Source organism: Somniosus microcephalus, chromosome 13 (genome assembly GCF_052327205.1).
Source record: "Somniosus microcephalus isolate GS21.2 chromosome 13, FLI_Smic_1.0, whole genome shotgun sequence".
Lineage (NCBI taxonomy): Eukaryota > Metazoa > Chordata > Chondrichthyes > Squaliformes > Somniosidae > Somniosus > Somniosus microcephalus.
The window spans coordinates 18,483,277-18,500,563 of record NC_140999.1 but is presented as its reverse complement, the minus strand read 5'-3'; the positions used below and the strand labels follow the sequence as shown (position 1 = coordinate 18,500,563).

Genomic DNA, 17,287 nt, shown 5'->3' with positions numbered 1-17,287 from the left:
ACCAAGGGTCTAGTGAAAAGGAGGAATTAAAGGAAATTAGTATTAGTAAAAAAATAGTGCTGGAGATATTAATGGAACTGAAAGCTGATAAACCCCCAGGGCCTGATAATCTGCATCCCAGGGTACTAAAAGTGGTAGCCATGGAAATAGTGGATGCATTGGTTATCATCTTCCAAAATTCTATAGATTATGGAACAGTTCCTGCAGATTGGAGGGTGGCAAATATAACCCCACTATTTAAAAAAGGAGGGAGAGAGAAAACAGGGAACTAACATCAGTAGTAGGGAAAATGCTAGAGTCTATTATAAAGGATGTGATAACAGGACACTTAGAAAATATCAACGGGATTAGACAAAGTCAACATGGATTTATGAAAGGGAAATCGTGTTTGACAAACCTACTGGAGTTTTTTGAGGATGTAACTGGTAGAATAGATAAGGGAGAACCAGTGGATGTGGTGTATTTGGATTTTCAGAAGGCCTTTGATAAAGTCCCACATAAGAGGTTAGTGTGCAAAATTAAAGCACATGGGATTGGTGGTAATATACTGGCATGGATTGAAAATTGGTTAACAGACAGGAAACAGAGAGTAGGAATAAATGGGTCTTTTTCGGGGTGGCAGGTGGTGACTAGTGGGGTACCGCAGGGATCAGTGCTTGGGCCCCAGCTATTCACAATATATATCAATGATTTGGATGAGGGAACTAAATGTAATATTTCCAAGTTTGCTAATGACACAAAACTAGGTGGGATTGTGAGTTGTGAGGAGGATGCAAAGAGGCTTCAAGGTGATTTAGGCAAGTTGAGTGAGTGGGCAAATACATGGAAGATGCAGTATAACGTGGATAAATATGAAGTTATCCACTTCGGTAGGAAAAACAGAAAGGTAGTGTATTATTTAAATGGTGATAGATTGGGAAATGCTGATGTACAAAGGGACCTGGGTGTCCTTGTACACCAGTCACTGAAAGCAAACATGCAGGTGCAGCAAGCATTTAGGAAGGCAAATGGTATGCTGGCCTTCATTGCAAGAGGATTTGAGTACAGGAGCAAGGATGTCTTACTACAATTGGTGAGGCCACACCTGGAATACTGTGTGCAGTTTTGGTCTCCTTACCTAAGAAAGGATATATACTTGCCATAGAGGGAGTGCAGCAAAGGTTCACCAGACTGATTCCTGGGATGGCAGGACTGACGTATGAGGAGAGATTGGGTCGACTAGGCCTGTATTCACTAGAGTTTAGAAGAATGAGAGGGGATCTCATTGAAACGTATAAAATTCTGACAGGGCTAGACAGACTGGATGCAGGGAGGATGTTTCCCCTGGCTGGGGGATCTAGAACGAGGGGTCACAGTCTCAGGATACGGGGTAGGACGTTTAGGACTGAGATGAGGAGAAATTTCTTCACTCAGAGGGTGGTGAACCTATGGAATTCTCTACCACAGAAGGCTGTGGAGGCCAAGTCACTGAATATATTTAAGAAGGAGATAGATAGATTTCTAGACACAAAAGGCATCAAGGGGTATGGGGAGAGAGCGGGAATATGGTATTGAGATAGAGGATCAGCCATGATCATATTGAATGGCGGAGCAGGCTCAAAGGGCCAAATGGCCGACTCCTGCTCCTATTTTTCTATATTTCTACAACTGCTGTGATCTGCTCAATTAGTATTGACAATGATGTAATCACAGAAGAATTTTAGGATTTTTAAGCATGGTTTTTATAACTAGTGACATAAATTATAGGCTGGAGGATTCACTATTGCCTGGGTGCTGCTGCTAATTCAGCCAGTGGTGACTTTTTTCACGGTCGGATGCCTTGAAATGACCTTCAGGCCAGTTTGATGGCTTGCCTCTTTAAATCAGTGGAGCCACTTGGGATTCACATGGACTGAAAATACAATGTTATAAAAGGACGTACCTTAATAGATAGGAGATATATGGGATTTTATTTGTCAAATAAGATAGATAGGATAATACCTGTACAGAAACAACACCCCTACCCTTTCTTAAGGAGCAACAACTGAATAACTGAAATGTTAACTTATGGAACAGACTGCCACCTAGTGCACTGAATGGATTGAAAAAGGAAACAGCCAAGCATAATTGATACAAAGCTTGGTGCTTGGGTCTCAGGCAGAAGACAAATCGTTTATGCAGATTCTCAATGAAGGATAAGCTAAAGGTGCTGAATGGCCTTTTTAACTGCTACCTTCCTATTAAAATGTATCTGACTCAAAGTACATGTTCAAAACTTTCTTTCAGTAATTCTGTGTAGCATCCTTTTCTAAAGGCATTACCAATATTATGAGATGCATTCCAGATCTAAAAATAAAATCCATATAAAGACTGCTGAACATATCTATGCATATTTTTATTAGAAAATTCATAGTCCAGCCTATTTCCATCATATTTGTTAATTCCACAGATGCCCCATTCAGAAATTCATGTCCGCACAGAGTCTTTTAAAGGGGTAGTGTTGCTTGGTTGGGTAGTTTAAGGGCAGACTCAGGTTCCAAAATGGCTGACTCCAAAAAACTCTGCTGTGATTCCACCATGTTGGCTACTATGGCAAATTTGCATTGCAGTATGTGTTATCAAGAAGTAATTAATATTAATAAATTAGAAGAACTCTAGGTCACTGGGCCCTGATGGCATGCACCCTAAGCTGTTGCACAAGCTTGAGTTAGCAAAGGTTGTGACCAGAATTTTTTCAATCTTTCTTAAACATGCATAATTGTGTCACAGGACTGGAGAGTCGTCAATGTAACACTTTCTTTCAAGAAGGAAGAGGATAAATTGGGCAATTATAGACCAGTTAGTCTAATATCAGAGAAAATTAATGAGCATTTAGAAATTCATGGATTAATTAAGGACAGCCAGCATGGATTTGTCAAAGGTGATGTTTGACAAATTTAATAGAGTTTATTGAAGAAGCGACTGATTGGATGGATGGAAGGAATACAGGAGATGCAGTGCCTATGGATTTTAAGGAGGCGATTGATAAAGTGTCTCACAAGAAGCTTGTTACACAAATCGGGCCACATGGATGGACAATTGGTTGACGGAGAAGGAGCAAAGACTTAAGGGAACGGATGTTGCTCGGATTGGAGAAGGGTTGGTGCACCCTAGAGGTCAGTGCTGGGTCCACTTTTGTTCTAGGCACATATAGATAGATAATTTGGACTTGGACATAGAGAGCAGAATTTTAAAATTTGTTGACAACCCCTAGTAGGGGGATTTGGCAAACAATGAGGAGGCCAGTAAAAATCTTCAGGAAGACAAAGCCAGGTGAGCGGAATGGAAAAACAGTTCAAGGATGCGAGTTAATGTGGATAAGTGTGAGGAAAAACAAGGACCAGCAATATACACTCAATGAAAAAGCACTGAAGAGTATGGATGAACCAAGAGGTCTAGGAGTTCAAATACATAATTCATTGAAAGTGGGAGTGCAAGTAGATAAAGCCATAAAAAAGGCCAACAACATTTTGGGTTTTATAAATAAGGGCATAGAGTGCAAGATTAAAGATGTGCTGATAAATTTGTACTAAACAATGGTTAGGTCACAGTTCGAGCACAGTTGGAGCACAGAATGCTTTGTTACAGCGCAGAGTCCACTGCATCATTTGAGGGAAACTTGGATAAAGATTTGAAGCCGAGGAAGATACAGGGCTATAGGGAGAGGGCCGAGCAATGGTTCATTTTGCATTGTATCTGGCAAAGAGCTGGCACAGATGTGATGGGACAAATAGTCTCTTTTTGTCGTGAATTTTTACGGTTCCAGATTTGATGCTGTGTTGACTTTCATAATATGGTAATATCATCAGCAGTTTTATCTTGGTATATTCTTAACAAAGATTTGCAGCATAAGATGCCATCATACTCATTATATGTATACATCCTCTACTGCTTACAAATATATAAACTGCTTTTAAAGAGCATCTTCTTAATTAAAATCTTTATAGGCTTAGAGGGGGAGTGATACCAGGCTGCTTTGCATCATTTCAATGCAATAATGTTACCACACTTGCTTTGACATGGTTTATGTCGCTGCAGCACCTAGGTGTCAGCCGTGGCTCATTGGTAGCACTTTTGCCTCTGAGTCAGAAGGTTGTGGGTTGAAGTCCCACTCCAGAGATTTGAGCACATAATCTAGGCTGGCACTCCAGTGCAGCACTGAGGGAGTACCTTTAACTGTGTGCTATTGGAGATCAACTTTAAAGATTTGAAGTGCGCTGTGGGTCTGACCCGATCATTTAAAGCACACCAATCATGCAAGTCATCCCCATCCTACCATGTTGCTGAGGGAGTGCTGCACTGTCGGAGGTGCCGTCTTTCGGATGAGACGTTAAACCGAGGCCCGTCTGCTACCTCAGGTGGAGGTAAAAGATCCAAGGGCACTATTCAAAGAAGAACAGGGGAGTGCTCCCTGATGTCCTGGCCAATACTTATCCCTCAACCGACATCGCTAAAACAGATTATCCGGTCATTATCACATTGCTGTTTGTGGGAGCTTGCTGTGCGAAAATTGGCTGCAGCGTTTCCTACATTACAACAGTGACTCAAATTCAAACGTACTTCATTAGCTGTAAAGCACTTTGGGACATCCCGAGGTCGTGAAAGGCGCTGTATCTTTCTTTTTCTTTATTTGCAAACATACACAAAAAAGGCTTGTTAATCACTCTTGCACAACAACGCTTGGCCTTTAACTATGTGCTATTTATTATGCCCGTGTATAATTGAGACATGGACTGCAGGAGTTGATTATAACAAGTCTTTACTGAATGGAGACAACCTGGAAACTGAAACTACAGAAGCCTGCTAGGGCCTTTTATACAGGGGTGGTCACTGCCGGTACTGCAGTCTGAGACCAGTTATTCCCTTAAAGGTACATACACAACAATTCCTCCCCTTTTAGATAAACAGTACATAACATTCATTTAACAACCAAATAATAACTAATTACAATTACAATTACGGTTGCTAGATACATTGGTTGAAGTTAAGCAATTATAAGTTCAGTCTTTGAGGAGGCTTCCTGATTCTGTCTGGATAACGCCTCTTTGGGATATCAGGTTCTTCTGGCAAGGTTGAGTCAGGATCAATGTCGTTGTTTGATTCGTCTGCTTCCAATATCACCGATTCTGCGGTAGATGCAATTGGTACTTCGGTTTCATCGCCAGGTGTATCAGATCATGGTGTGGAGTTGACGTTTTCCAGTGACTCTACAATCTGGTCAGCATGGCGTCTTACAATGCTCTCTCCAACGTCCACGGTATACATTAGAGGTCCTTGCCGTGTACAGATCGTTCCTGGCTGCCATTTCTCTGTGCGGTAGTCCCGGGCCAAAACTGGTTGACCTATCTTAAAACTCCTGGTCGGCCTTTCATTCATATTCTGAAACTGCCTGTTTTCCACATCTCTTCTGACGTTTGGCTTAACCAAATCCAAGCGGCATCGTAGTCTTCGATTGAAGAACATCATGGCTGGAGTTTGGTTGGTAACCGCATGTGTCGCATTCCGGTAGGCAAACAAGAAGTTATCCACCTTGTGTTGTAGGGGTATATCTTCATTACACATTGCCTTGACAGCCTTCTTGAATGTTTGAACAAACCTCTCGGCCAATCCATTAGTAGCTGGATGATATGGGGTGGATGTGTAATGCTTAACACCATTGTTCTTTAAGAACCTCCGGAACTCTTCAGACACAAACTGTGGTCCATTGTCAGAGCAAATCTGTTCAGGCAGCCCATTCCTGGCGAATATGGTTCGTAAGACTGTGATAGTTTTTTCTGTGGTGGTTGAGGACATTTTTATTACCTCTGGCCACTTTGAATGTGCATCCACCGCAATTAAAAACATCGAGTCCATAAAGGGACCAGCAAAATCAATGTGCACCCTTTGCCATGGAGATGAGGGCCATGCCCATGGATGTAGAGGGGCTTGTGGTGGGGCGTTTTGGACCTTCTGGCATCCTGTACAGCTCTTGGCCATCTCTTCGATTTCTCTATCGATTCCCGGCCACCACACAAACGCTCTGGCTAAGTTCTTCATTTTTACCCCTCCCAGATGACCCTCATGAAGCTCATTGAGCACTCTATCCTTCAATTTGGGTGGAATTACTACTCTGGATCCACACATCAAGGTTCCTCTTCACACTGACAGCTGTTCTCTTCTCGGCGAGAATGCTGGCAGCAGTGGTTCGCCATGTGCTGGCCATCCCTTCACCATTAAATCATAGACCCAGGAGAGTGTCGGGTCATTTCGTGTTTCCTTTTCTATGTTTGCATTCATCACAGGGAGACATTCGAATATAGTCGAATGGAATAACTCCACTGGATCCACTGCCAGTTCTTCTTCCACCGTCGGCAACGGTAGGCGCGACAATCCATCAGCATTCCCATGCTGTTTAGTTCCTTTGTACTCGATGTCATATTGGTGTGCCCCTAGGAAAAGGGACCACCTCTGTAGCCGTTGTGCCGTCATTATCGGTACGCCCTTCTGAGGGTTGAAAATGGAGACGAGAGGTTGATGATCAGTTAGTAGAGTAAATTTCTGACCGTGCAGGTAGTGATTGAACTTCTTCACCCCCCACACCAGGCTGAGGGCCTCTCTGTCAATCTGGGCGCAGTTACGCTCGGCTGAAGTTAACGAGTGTGACGCAAAAGCTATCGGCCTCTCTGAACCATCAAGGAATTTACGTGACAGTACCGCCCCAATGCCATAGGGAGACGCATCACACGCCAGTCTTATCAGTAGTGATGGGTTGTAGTGAGCCAATACTTCTCTTGAAGTGATTAGGTCCTTACTCTTCTGAAAGGCCCGCTTACATTCATCGCTCCATTTCCATGCTACTCCCGTCGTAGTAGGGCGTTCAGTGGATGCAGAATTGTGGACAAATTCGGCAAAAACTTATGATAGTAATTCACCAATCCGAGGAATGACCTCAGTTGCGACACATTTTCAGGCGCTGGAGCCTTAACTACCACTTCAATTTTGTTAGGGGACTTATGCAACCCCTCTTCATCAATCATGTGGCCACAATACGATATCTGTTTCTTAAAAAACTCGCACTTGGGGTGATTGGCTCATAGCTCATGTTCACGTAGTCTAGTGAGCACCTGCTCTAGGTCGGCAAGGTGTTCACTGTCATCTTCACCTGTCACTAGGATGTCGTCCAAGTAACACTGAGTCCCCGGAATCCCTTGCAGGACTTGTTCCATCGCTCTTTGCCATATCGCCGGAGCTGATGCTACTCCGATTACCAGTCGATTATACTGGTAAAGACCTTTGTGAGTGTTTATCGTGAGATACTTCCTAGAGGATTCTTCAACCTCCATCTGCAAATATGCTTGTGCTAGGTCAATTTTTGTAAAACGCTTCCCTCCAGATAGTGAGGCGAAGATATCTTCTATCCTTGGAAGAGGATATTGTACTGTGTGAAGGACTGGGTTCACCATCACCTTGAAGTCCCCACAGATGCAAACCTTCCTTGGCTCCTCAGACTTATTGTTTAACGTTTTCTTCATGACAGGAATGATGGGTGTCGCCCACTCGCTCCAGTCTACCTTAGATAACACGCCTGCATTCTCCAGATTCTCCAGCTCTGCCTCGACGGCTGGGCAAATTGCATATGGTCCCGGTCTTGCTTTGAAAAACTTGGGAATTGCATTCTCCTCTATTTTTATCGAGGCGGTTACGCCTTTAAGAGTGCCCAGTTATTGTTGAAATACCTCTTTGGCGTCAGCTAAGATTGTTGACAATCGTCCAGGAGTGACATCGTCATCCTTTTTACCAGCCACCGTCAGTGCCTGAATGGAGTGCCAGTCTAAACTTATCTTTCTGATCCATTCACGTCCCAATAACGGTGGTCCACTATCTTGCAGAATGTAGAGATACAATTTCCGTATTTTCTTGCCATTGTATTCGACAGGCACCCTTATTTTTCCTCTGGGGTATACTTTTTGCCCCGTATACATCCTCAAGACAATAGATGTCTCTCTCAAGGGTATGTGTGAGAATAGCCGCTCGTAGTCTCGTCGATTCATGATGGTTAGAGCTGATCCTGTATCCAATTCCATTTTGACTTGGGACCCTGCTATCGTGAGGGTGACCCAAATGGTTCGGTGATCCTCTTTTGCGATTACGTTGTGAAGTTTGAGACAGCTTAGTCTCTTGTTCCCGGATTCACTATCGCTCATCTGGTCTGCGGAACTACTGTCCGTCATCTTTTGTACTTTCCTGTACGGTTCCTTAGTAGCCTTTTTGTTGTCGTTGGTCTTCTTCCCAGACCTGCAAACTCGTGCAATGTGTCCCATCTTTCCGCATTGCCTGCATATTTTGTCCTTGGACCAGCAGTCCTTCTGGTCATGGTTTGTTCTGCCGCAGCGATAACATTTTGCAAATCCCCGTGTCATTTCGTGGGTGCCGTATTCCTGTGGCTTTTGTTGTATTTCTGCAGCTCCCCTTGCTGCTGCTTCGTACGGTACTGCCATGCTGAAAGCCTTATCTAGCGTCAGCTCTTTCTCTGAGAGTAACCTCTTCTGGGTTCCTTCACTCAGGAGTCCACAGACAAATTTGTCCCGTAAGGTATCTGCCAGTCCTGCTCCGAACTGGCAGTGCTTTGATAGCTTGCATAGTTCCGTAAGGTAATCAGCATTGCTCTCATTTTTATGCTGATTTCTCCTGTGGAATTTAAATCTTTCTGCTATCAGCAGCAGTGTAGGATTTAGGTGTTCCTGTAGGATAGCAACAATTTCGTTAAAACTCTTCGCCTTCGGTTTGGCTGGAGTAATCAGGTCCCGCAATAGGCCGTACGTTCTTGCGCCCATTAAATTTAGCAATACCGATGCCTTTTTCTCATCGGCTATTTCGTTTGCCTCGCAATATACCTCGACTCTTTCCACATACGTGGTCCAGTCTTCTATTGCATTATCGAAGGCAGTGATATCGCCAGTCTTTGGCATCCTGAAAATCTAAGATGGCGCCTCCCGCGCTTTGCCTTCGTCCTCGACGGATCAAAATGGCGCCTCCTGTGCTTTTCCTTCTTCCCTGCCGAGTTAAGATGGCGCCTCCCGCGCTTTCCCGCTGCTGCCGCTGCTGCCAACGCTGTTGCTGGCGATTATATTTATTTTACTATCCTGTAATGGCGACGCCCTATGGTCTTCGCGCCTCCCCGATCGCTGCTGCCAACGCCGCTCTCCACGGTATTTTATTTTTCTATCGCGCTTCAATATTTGCTCTGTTAATTGAAGAACCATTCCCATCGTGGAGCGGACCCTCTGGGACTCTTCCCTCCCTCTTCTTAGGTCCGAATGCTGCCCGGCTTCGAAGCACCGGCCGCGCCCTGTGTGCTCCACCCTCTCTCTCTCTCTTTGCTTCCCAACTCGCTGCCCGGCCCCGTTGCAGAGCCATCCGATCGAGCTCTAGCCCGCCGCAGCCCAGGAAGGATCAATGCACTACCTGCCACCAGCCCGATTAGCTGGGAAACCACAGACTGGAGAACCAAGCCTGGCTCTCGACAGTCTCTCCTGCACTTTTCAATTCAATGATTTGGAGGGCGGTTGCCCACGGTCGACGCCCGTTTCTCGAGTTTCTTTGGATTATTTTTTTTTCTTTCTTCTGGCTTCGACCTTCAATAACGTCGTCTGAGGTGCTGCCGAGTTGCAGGTAAGTTCGTTTCTTACTCGTCGCCAGTATTATGTCCGTGTATAATTGAGACACGGACTGCAGGAATTGATTATAACAAGTCTTTACTGAATGGAGACAACCTGGAAACTGAAACTACAGAAGCCTGCTGGGGCCTTTTATACAGGGGTGGTCACTGCCGGTACTGCAGTCTGAGACCAGTTATTCCCTTAAAGGTACATACACAACACTATTGGCGATCAACTTTAAATATTTGAGGTGTGCTGTGAGCCTGACCTGATCATTTAAAGTACACCAAACATGCATGTCATCCCCATCCTACCACGTTGCTGGAAATAAGACAATCGAAAGCTATAAAAACCACTGGGCTGATTACTTTTGACGTGACATCCTTTCCAGCGTCCATTACTTAGCAACCCCCTGCTGCGTCTTCCTGTTGCTAGGCAGCCCATCTATGCATCATCTGTCGTGTCTGAGCCGCCTTGCATCAGTCACCGAGAGGCGGCGGACAGGAATGAACATCATTGCAGCATAACCCAAACCAGGCTGACTTCCACCAGTGAAATAACCGCGTTGGCGGTTGTTGCTTCTTGCGCTCACTCCAGCAGCCAATGGAACCTGAGAGCGATCGCCCAGATTGCCCGCTGACTGGCGATGGGTGAGATAAGTGAAAGTACAACAGGTCCTGCTGCCTCTGGTCATCATCACCCCCATCCCCCCCACACACACACACTCCCCCCCAAAAAAGAGCAAATTATGCAGGGATTTAAGATGAAAGTTAACCAGTCCACTGGCATTTACGAAGTTAACTGCTTGCCTTTTCCTTAGCATTTTTTCTGGCATTTAAAGTACACCAAACATCCATCTCAGCCCTATCCTAGCATGTTGCTGCATTTATATGACACTGGACCTGTAGCATGCAGCATCTAACAGCACCACAATCTGATCCAAGGTCATTCAAGTGTTTCTTGACTGGCACACTAGACCACTAATAATAATGAACTGGCGTTCGCTACTTACTTTATTGCCTTGTGACGACTAACCAGTGCCCATGCATTTTTTAAATTCATTCACAGGATATGGGCATCGCTGGCAATGCCAGTATTTATTGCCCCTCCGTAATTGCCCTTGAGAAGGTGGTGGTGAGCGGTCCATGCTTCTTTGTAGTGGTTTGGTATCACTGCGTGGGATTTTGAACTACACATCTCTTACCGGATCATTAGTCCAGGCCTCTGGATTACTAGTCCAGTAACACAACCACTATGCTACCGTACCCCTCTGCTGCCACTATTTTCTACTGCTGCTGTCCAAGATTTAAAGCGCCATACTTTTTGCAAAGTTTTCAACATAGTGATTCCAAAAGGCTTGTAAAACTAGAGATAAGGGAACTATCAATAATGTCATGTAATCCACTATCTTTTAGGTTGCACTGCATTTTGTTACATCGGACATGATGTAAATGATATCACCGAGCACTGTATTCAGCCAAAAGAACAGAAACAGCTGTGAAACTTTGACACCATTATAAATTGAATCGTTAAAAGGATACAGAGAGGATCTTCAGAGTGGGTTTGCACTCCAACTTTAGTGCCACAGCAAATCAGTTTCCATTTCATTGCGATGTTGATGTTGGAGTGTAAACGGAGTCAGATCAACTGAATCTTCCAGCAGCAGGCTAATTTATCCACGGGGTGCATCGCAACCAGATTACGGAAGCATTTGGGGGTCCTGGGTGGGCTGGGTACCGCAAATATACTCCCAAACCACTGAATGCCTGTTCATGGAGTCCCCATCCCGACTTCCGAGGGGTCAGATTAACTGCCAGCATCGTGCCCTCGCCTATTTTCTAGTTCTATATAATTGTGGCACAATCAATAATTTTGTCTGGGTGAAGGTTTACTCATAAATTGCAGTTGCTTTTGACTCCAGCAGCCCTAAGTAAGATGGTTTCTGATGCAAATTCTGACAGATTTTATGTGCACTCCCTGTTATTTCATGAAACTGACCTGATATGCTGGAGGTTGATTTCATGGTCACTTAAAAAAATCCCAACAGCCTACTTGCATTATACATGCACTTGGATAATTATTTATTTTCATTTTGTGTGCAGATTATTTTCAGTTTTAACTTCACTTCTTGGTGGAACAGTAATGGATTAAATAGACATTCCAAAACCTGTTCTACGGGAGGGCGAATTAGCGACTATTTGCTTGCAGTGTTTGGGAATTCAGGTACCATTCAATAATGACCAGATTCCACAAATCTCCAAATCGGGCACCGCAGGGTACAGAGTGCCTTATCAACATTGATAACAACATTGTGATTTAGTTGGAAAGGTTCCCTTTGCTGTTGTTGGGGCTTTGTTGCTTATTATTGGCTTCTTTCGGTTTGATTGGATCCCATGGGCTGGATTTTCATTGGGCCGTGGAGTCGGAATTGGAGGCGTTTGGGGGTTTAAAATCCCGAAATCGGGGGTCCCGACCCCAACCCGCCTCCATGCCAGTTTCAAAGGAGGCGGGAACCCGCCCCGCACTGGGATCCGCCTCCCTGAGGCAGGAAGGGGATTAGTGCCAATTAACTGCCTGTTAACAGGTAGTTAACAGGCAGTTTTTAGTCTAATCCCTATTTTCATAGTTGAAATGTGGGATTCCCGATGGCTCCAAACCACGTCAAGTTAGCGAGGCGGGCTGGGCCATCAGGATGAAGGGCTTGGAGGGGTCGAGATGTCCGGTGTTCAGGTGAGTGATGGGTGCATGAATGCAGAGGTAAGTGTGTTTGGTCTGTGTAAAGTGTTTAAAGAAGTTCTACTAACCTTGCCTTACCTTTGCAGCCTTCCTTCCTTCAGGTCTCAGGAGTCCCTCATCTCACCGGCACAGAAAGCAGAATGGCCGCCAGCTGTCAAAATCTGCAGCCTCTGCTTTCTGTTCCGGGGAGATCTCTAAATCATCCTGAGAGGAAGGAATTAACCTGGAGTACAGATTGTCAGTGTTTGACAGCTTCAAACAGCTGTGAAACGCTGATATTTCATCTGTCAAAAGGTCTTGACAGATGAAATTTCAATCTGTGACATCACCTGTTGCCAGATGGCCCTTAATTGGCCTGCTGAGCCCACTCAGCGGTCCCAACAAGGTCAATCAAGTCAAAATCGCGTGGGTTGGCTAGAACTCGATGGAGGCGGGACTACAACCCCAAAAGTTGTAGTCCCGCCTCCTACCCGACTCCTCAATGAAAATCCAGCCCCATGCATCTTTCCTATATTAATGGTGCCCTTACAGGAACACTTGTGATGATTTTTGTTTGGAGGCTTTGGGACATCCCAGTGTCACCCTTATTGGTCCATCGAAAAAGGCCCAGTGGACGCACAGCTTGTCTGAGGTAAAAAATGGACTTTGCCCCATGGCTCACAGTAATGCAATCTTTAATGAAAATTTACCCAACTGAGATGCATGGCAGCATTGTGATAATGGGTAGGAATTTTGGAAAGTTTTTTTGTAAAGCATTTTCAGATGCAGTAATATAGTTTGTGTAAAGAGCTGTGATTTGTTCGAGTTTAAATAAAACCACTAATGAACTTATACACCAACTGTCAATCTACATTGGTCTATGTTTGAAAAAAATAACTGCAACTCATGATTTCTTAAGAGTTTGTCTCATGATTTATGAGATGGTGGGGTTGGCATTACCGAGCTCAGTTCCTAAGCCAACTGCTCAGTATGGAACTTTACTGTACAGAACAGGGAGGTCCCAAGTTCAATCCTCTGTCTGTGGTGTTAGCTGATCTCAGGCAACAGGGACAGTGGCATTGACCCCAGAGCCCCTATCCTAGGAAGGGAAAGATCGGTACAAAGGCAAAATACCGCGGATGCCGGAAATCGGAAATAAAAACAGAAAATGCTGGAAATACTCAGCAGGGAAATATCAGGCCTGGTTCCCACTCCTGGTGGAAAGTCCCCAATTATACACATCTGATCAAGTAGGAATTGCACTTGGCTGTGGAAACCCTCACAGTAAAGAAGTTTACCAGCACTTACAGTCTGTGCTCACACATATAGAATGGCCTCTTGGCTGATATGCCCAGTGAACTTGTACCCTAGCAAATCAATGCCCAGGAGAGAGAATTGGAGGCAAAAAGGAAAACAGGTACTGGATTTGTCCAAATTTATATAGGCCTAAAATTTTCACCAGAAAGGTTCATTAATCGCATTGCTGATAGAGGAATTCTGATTTGGGTTTAGTGAAGGATGAAATCAATTTTTTTTTTTAAAAGCTTGTATTTACAATGCCGTTCCATATTAGTGAAGTCATAGAACAGATTTCAATTAATAGCAAGCATGAAAGCATAAAACAATTTATCATCTGCGGTGAACAAATTAGCCTGGAAATACTGTTGGCAATAGTGGTGAGCGAATACTCGGCACATTCATATGACATTTCAGTGTTTGCTGTTTCAGCAAAATGTTAATATAAATAGGTTAACACCCATTTTAAAATAGTGGACGTGGCATGCAAGTACATTAAGCATTTGTCAAGTAATATCACCAACATTCTTTTTTAGGCTATGATTGACAATATTTGTTGACAAAGCTATTCTTATCTGCTAAAAGCTGTCCCGTCTTTTGACAGACCATCAAATCGCAAAGGCAGGAACGGATTGTCCAGGAATACTGGTATGTGCCAGAAAAAGACTCTGTGTGCATCTGAAAACTATATAACTGATTCAGAATGTTTAAAATTTCTGTTGTCGTATTAAAAACTGTGTTAAAGGTGTGTAATAGAAAAGTTGAAACAACCAGTCGAAGTTTTTAGGTTTAAGTGATTACAAAAATATTCAAGCACAATGGGAGGCTGACCTCGAGGTGCTCAGGGTCAGTCACCTCTCGAGGCTTGAGAGGACCAGGCTGCAAACTGCAGCAACTCAGCATCTCCTGGGGCAGCCTGGCCCAGTTGGCTTTCTGGCTGAGGACGGATGGCAACATGTTCCATTCCCATTGCATGATATTACCATGACTTACCAATAAATGTACCTGTTTAGAGGAAAATATTTCTAAAGAAATAGAATATCTTTTTGAAAATAAGTTTCTCCTAATGTCATTGACTTGCTATCTGGCTGAAGCTCAGAACTCTCGTCTGTGGGAGAGCAGACAGTAGGACAAAGATGTGCGGGTTAGGTTGATTGGCTATGATAAATTGACCCTTAGTGTTAGGGGGATTAAATACGTGGGGTTACGGGGATAGAGTGGGATATGTGTTGGTGTAGGGGTTACGGGGATCGGGTGGGATATGTGTCGGTGCAGGCTCGATGGGCCGAAATGACCTCTATCTGCACTGTGGGGTTTCTGTGATTCTGTGACACCTGCCATCCAATTGAAGCCCCTATCCATTCAGTCTCCCAGCCTGTCCATGGTGGAGGAGATGGTTGAGTCCAGAGCCCCAATATGAAAATTCCTGAGAGGTGCTAGTATTGGCGCCACATGCTCCTGCAGCTGTAGGATCTATTGTGATGACCACATGCTCCATGGTTGACTGCAGAGTGCCAATGCCATGCACCAGAACCCCACATACGTTGATAGTAGACTCCTCCACTCTCTGATATGTTGCTGAGGATCCCTGGCAGGCAATTTGGTGGTACATGAAAATCATTTTTCTTTTAAAGGCTGGGCCTCTAAAGTCTGCATCACTATCCTCTTCAGCAGCACTAGGACGTGAGCTGGCCCTGCGGTGAGCTGTTGCCTTGGCCATACTTTCCTACCTTTGCTCACTGGTGCTCAGTCAATAACCCAGTGCAGGCCCTCTAACTCATTATCAATACCCCATAGGGTGTCGATTTCTGTGCTGGTACTTAGAAGGGTGAAAGTGGGTGACGGTTCTTCCCCCCTCAATCTGTGTGACTAGAACATCTGAGTCATCCAATGGACCTAAGAAAAGGGGAAGGGTGACAAGTGTTGGCACATAGTGGCATGGGTAAGCAGTAACAGATGAGTGGCAGTGCAATGCACCAACAGGTTGTTATGCTGTGTGAGTGAGACAGTTAAGTAGAAAGAGAAAAGGAAGGGAAGATGTCCAAACACACTGCAGTGTTTGGCCTCCAGCTTGACCATCTCCAAAGCGGTGTGCCCTCTCTCTGCCAATGATATCAATGGTGGCCTCTTCCAGTGCTGTCAGTGCCTGCAGAGCAGCAGGAAAAATTCCATTGTGCATTATTTTGAAAGTTGTTAATCCATTATTAAACCTCCACTGCCCTTTAATCGTGCCTTGGTATACTAGTATACAAACCCTTAAAGCATACTTCTGAAGTTCCTTCCTCTGCTATTTGGATGTAAATAGTCTATTTTAGGGTGTCGCCAGCAACTCCTGAAAAAATTGCCCGACCCACTATCAGCTTAGACGTCTTTCAGGCAGTCCTTGGGCATGGGACATTGTTGGTCCCCGAAACTGGCTTTCGTTGCATCCATTTTACACCCATAAAATGGGCACACCAAGGTCCAATTGCTGCCTCTATAAGTTTTATCTTACCATTTGTAAATCAACAGCCAAGCATAAAGAACTAGACCCCTTAGCCTGTATAGAGCAACATGATTTGCACATGTCCAGTAGAATATCCCAAGATCAGAAATAACAGAAATTATTGTCATTTTTATCACAGAATTCTATGAACCATGTGGGCCATCTATTGGACAAGGTAGGAAATGTTAAAATTGCCTACATGAGAAATGCACTTTGTGACAGTTACAGTAAACCTCCCCGTTTGTAGCGGAGCTGTGGAAGTATATCAGTGTCTATGGTAACCCTCTTTTCCCTTTTACCAGCCCCTACCAGGCCATACATCTCCTGCAATTGTTTGGATTTGTGAGCAGCCTAGTCCCAGGCCACTACCACAATCACTGCCAGGGAACATCTGGCAGCAGCCCGCTAAGAGCACCTCACCCATTTGCTTGATGCCTCCCCACATCAGCACTGCTGAAATTAGGAATGCATGGAGTGGGGAAATCAGTTCCGTACTCCTGTACATGATGGTGCTGTATGTTGGCCATTCAAAGTGCTACAAACATAGCTAAAAATAATTGCCAATAATTTAGGCTGCTGTATATGCCGTTTCTCTGAGGTTTACGTGGATCTACAATGGACGATTGGGAGAATCCCAACAGAATTTCTATTCCAGTGTGGGGAAGAATCACTCTCACCATTATGTGCAGTGATATCATGACCATGGCCCTGAATTTCCTTACTATCTTCAGCACTTGTGCTGTTATTGCACTAGAACAGATGAGGAAACTCGTGTTAAGCGCATTACGCCATTTATGTGACGTTAGTGCACTAGACGTGAGTTCCCTCGATCTTTTTGTTAGCTTTGATGATCTACCCAGGCAAGCCCTGCCAGGCTCATTTGCATCGCAGCATCACTCACTTGGTGGCGCCGTGCCTGTGAATTACTGCTCTTACGCCACTACTGCACCCTGGGAAAGGTAGATCCATATAAAACGGGCGTTTAGTTAGGCAGAGTGAAGCGTTTGAGAACTTTGAAGAGTCCCCAAACTTTACTTGCTGATTTCTAACTTCACAGGTGTTTTTTGCAAGGAGGGCATTGAAAAGCCCCATGTTGTCCTAAACCAATGGCTCGGAATTTGCGGTCAGCGGCGAA

At 44.6% G+C, this 17,287-nt stretch overlaps 1 protein-coding gene across 2 annotated transcripts in view; it reads left to right on the top strand.

Moving 5' to 3' along the window:
* Positions 1-10,152: 10,152 nt before the first annotated feature.
* The window catches only part of LOC147108102 (sperm microtubule associated protein 2-like), a 76,676-nt gene continuing 69,541 nt past the window's right edge, over positions 10,153-17,287 (top strand). For both annotated transcript variants that reach the window (XM_086004592.1, XM_086004591.1), the window contains exons 1-3: positions 10,153-10,306; positions 14,272-14,315; positions 16,292-16,327. In XM_086004592.1, the coding sequence (XP_085860718.1) occupies positions 10,260-10,306; positions 14,272-14,315; positions 16,292-16,327 (127 nt within the window). In that variant the 5' untranslated portion in view covers positions 10,153-10,259. The remainder of the gene's footprint in view (positions 10,307-14,271; positions 14,316-16,291; positions 16,328-17,287) is intronic.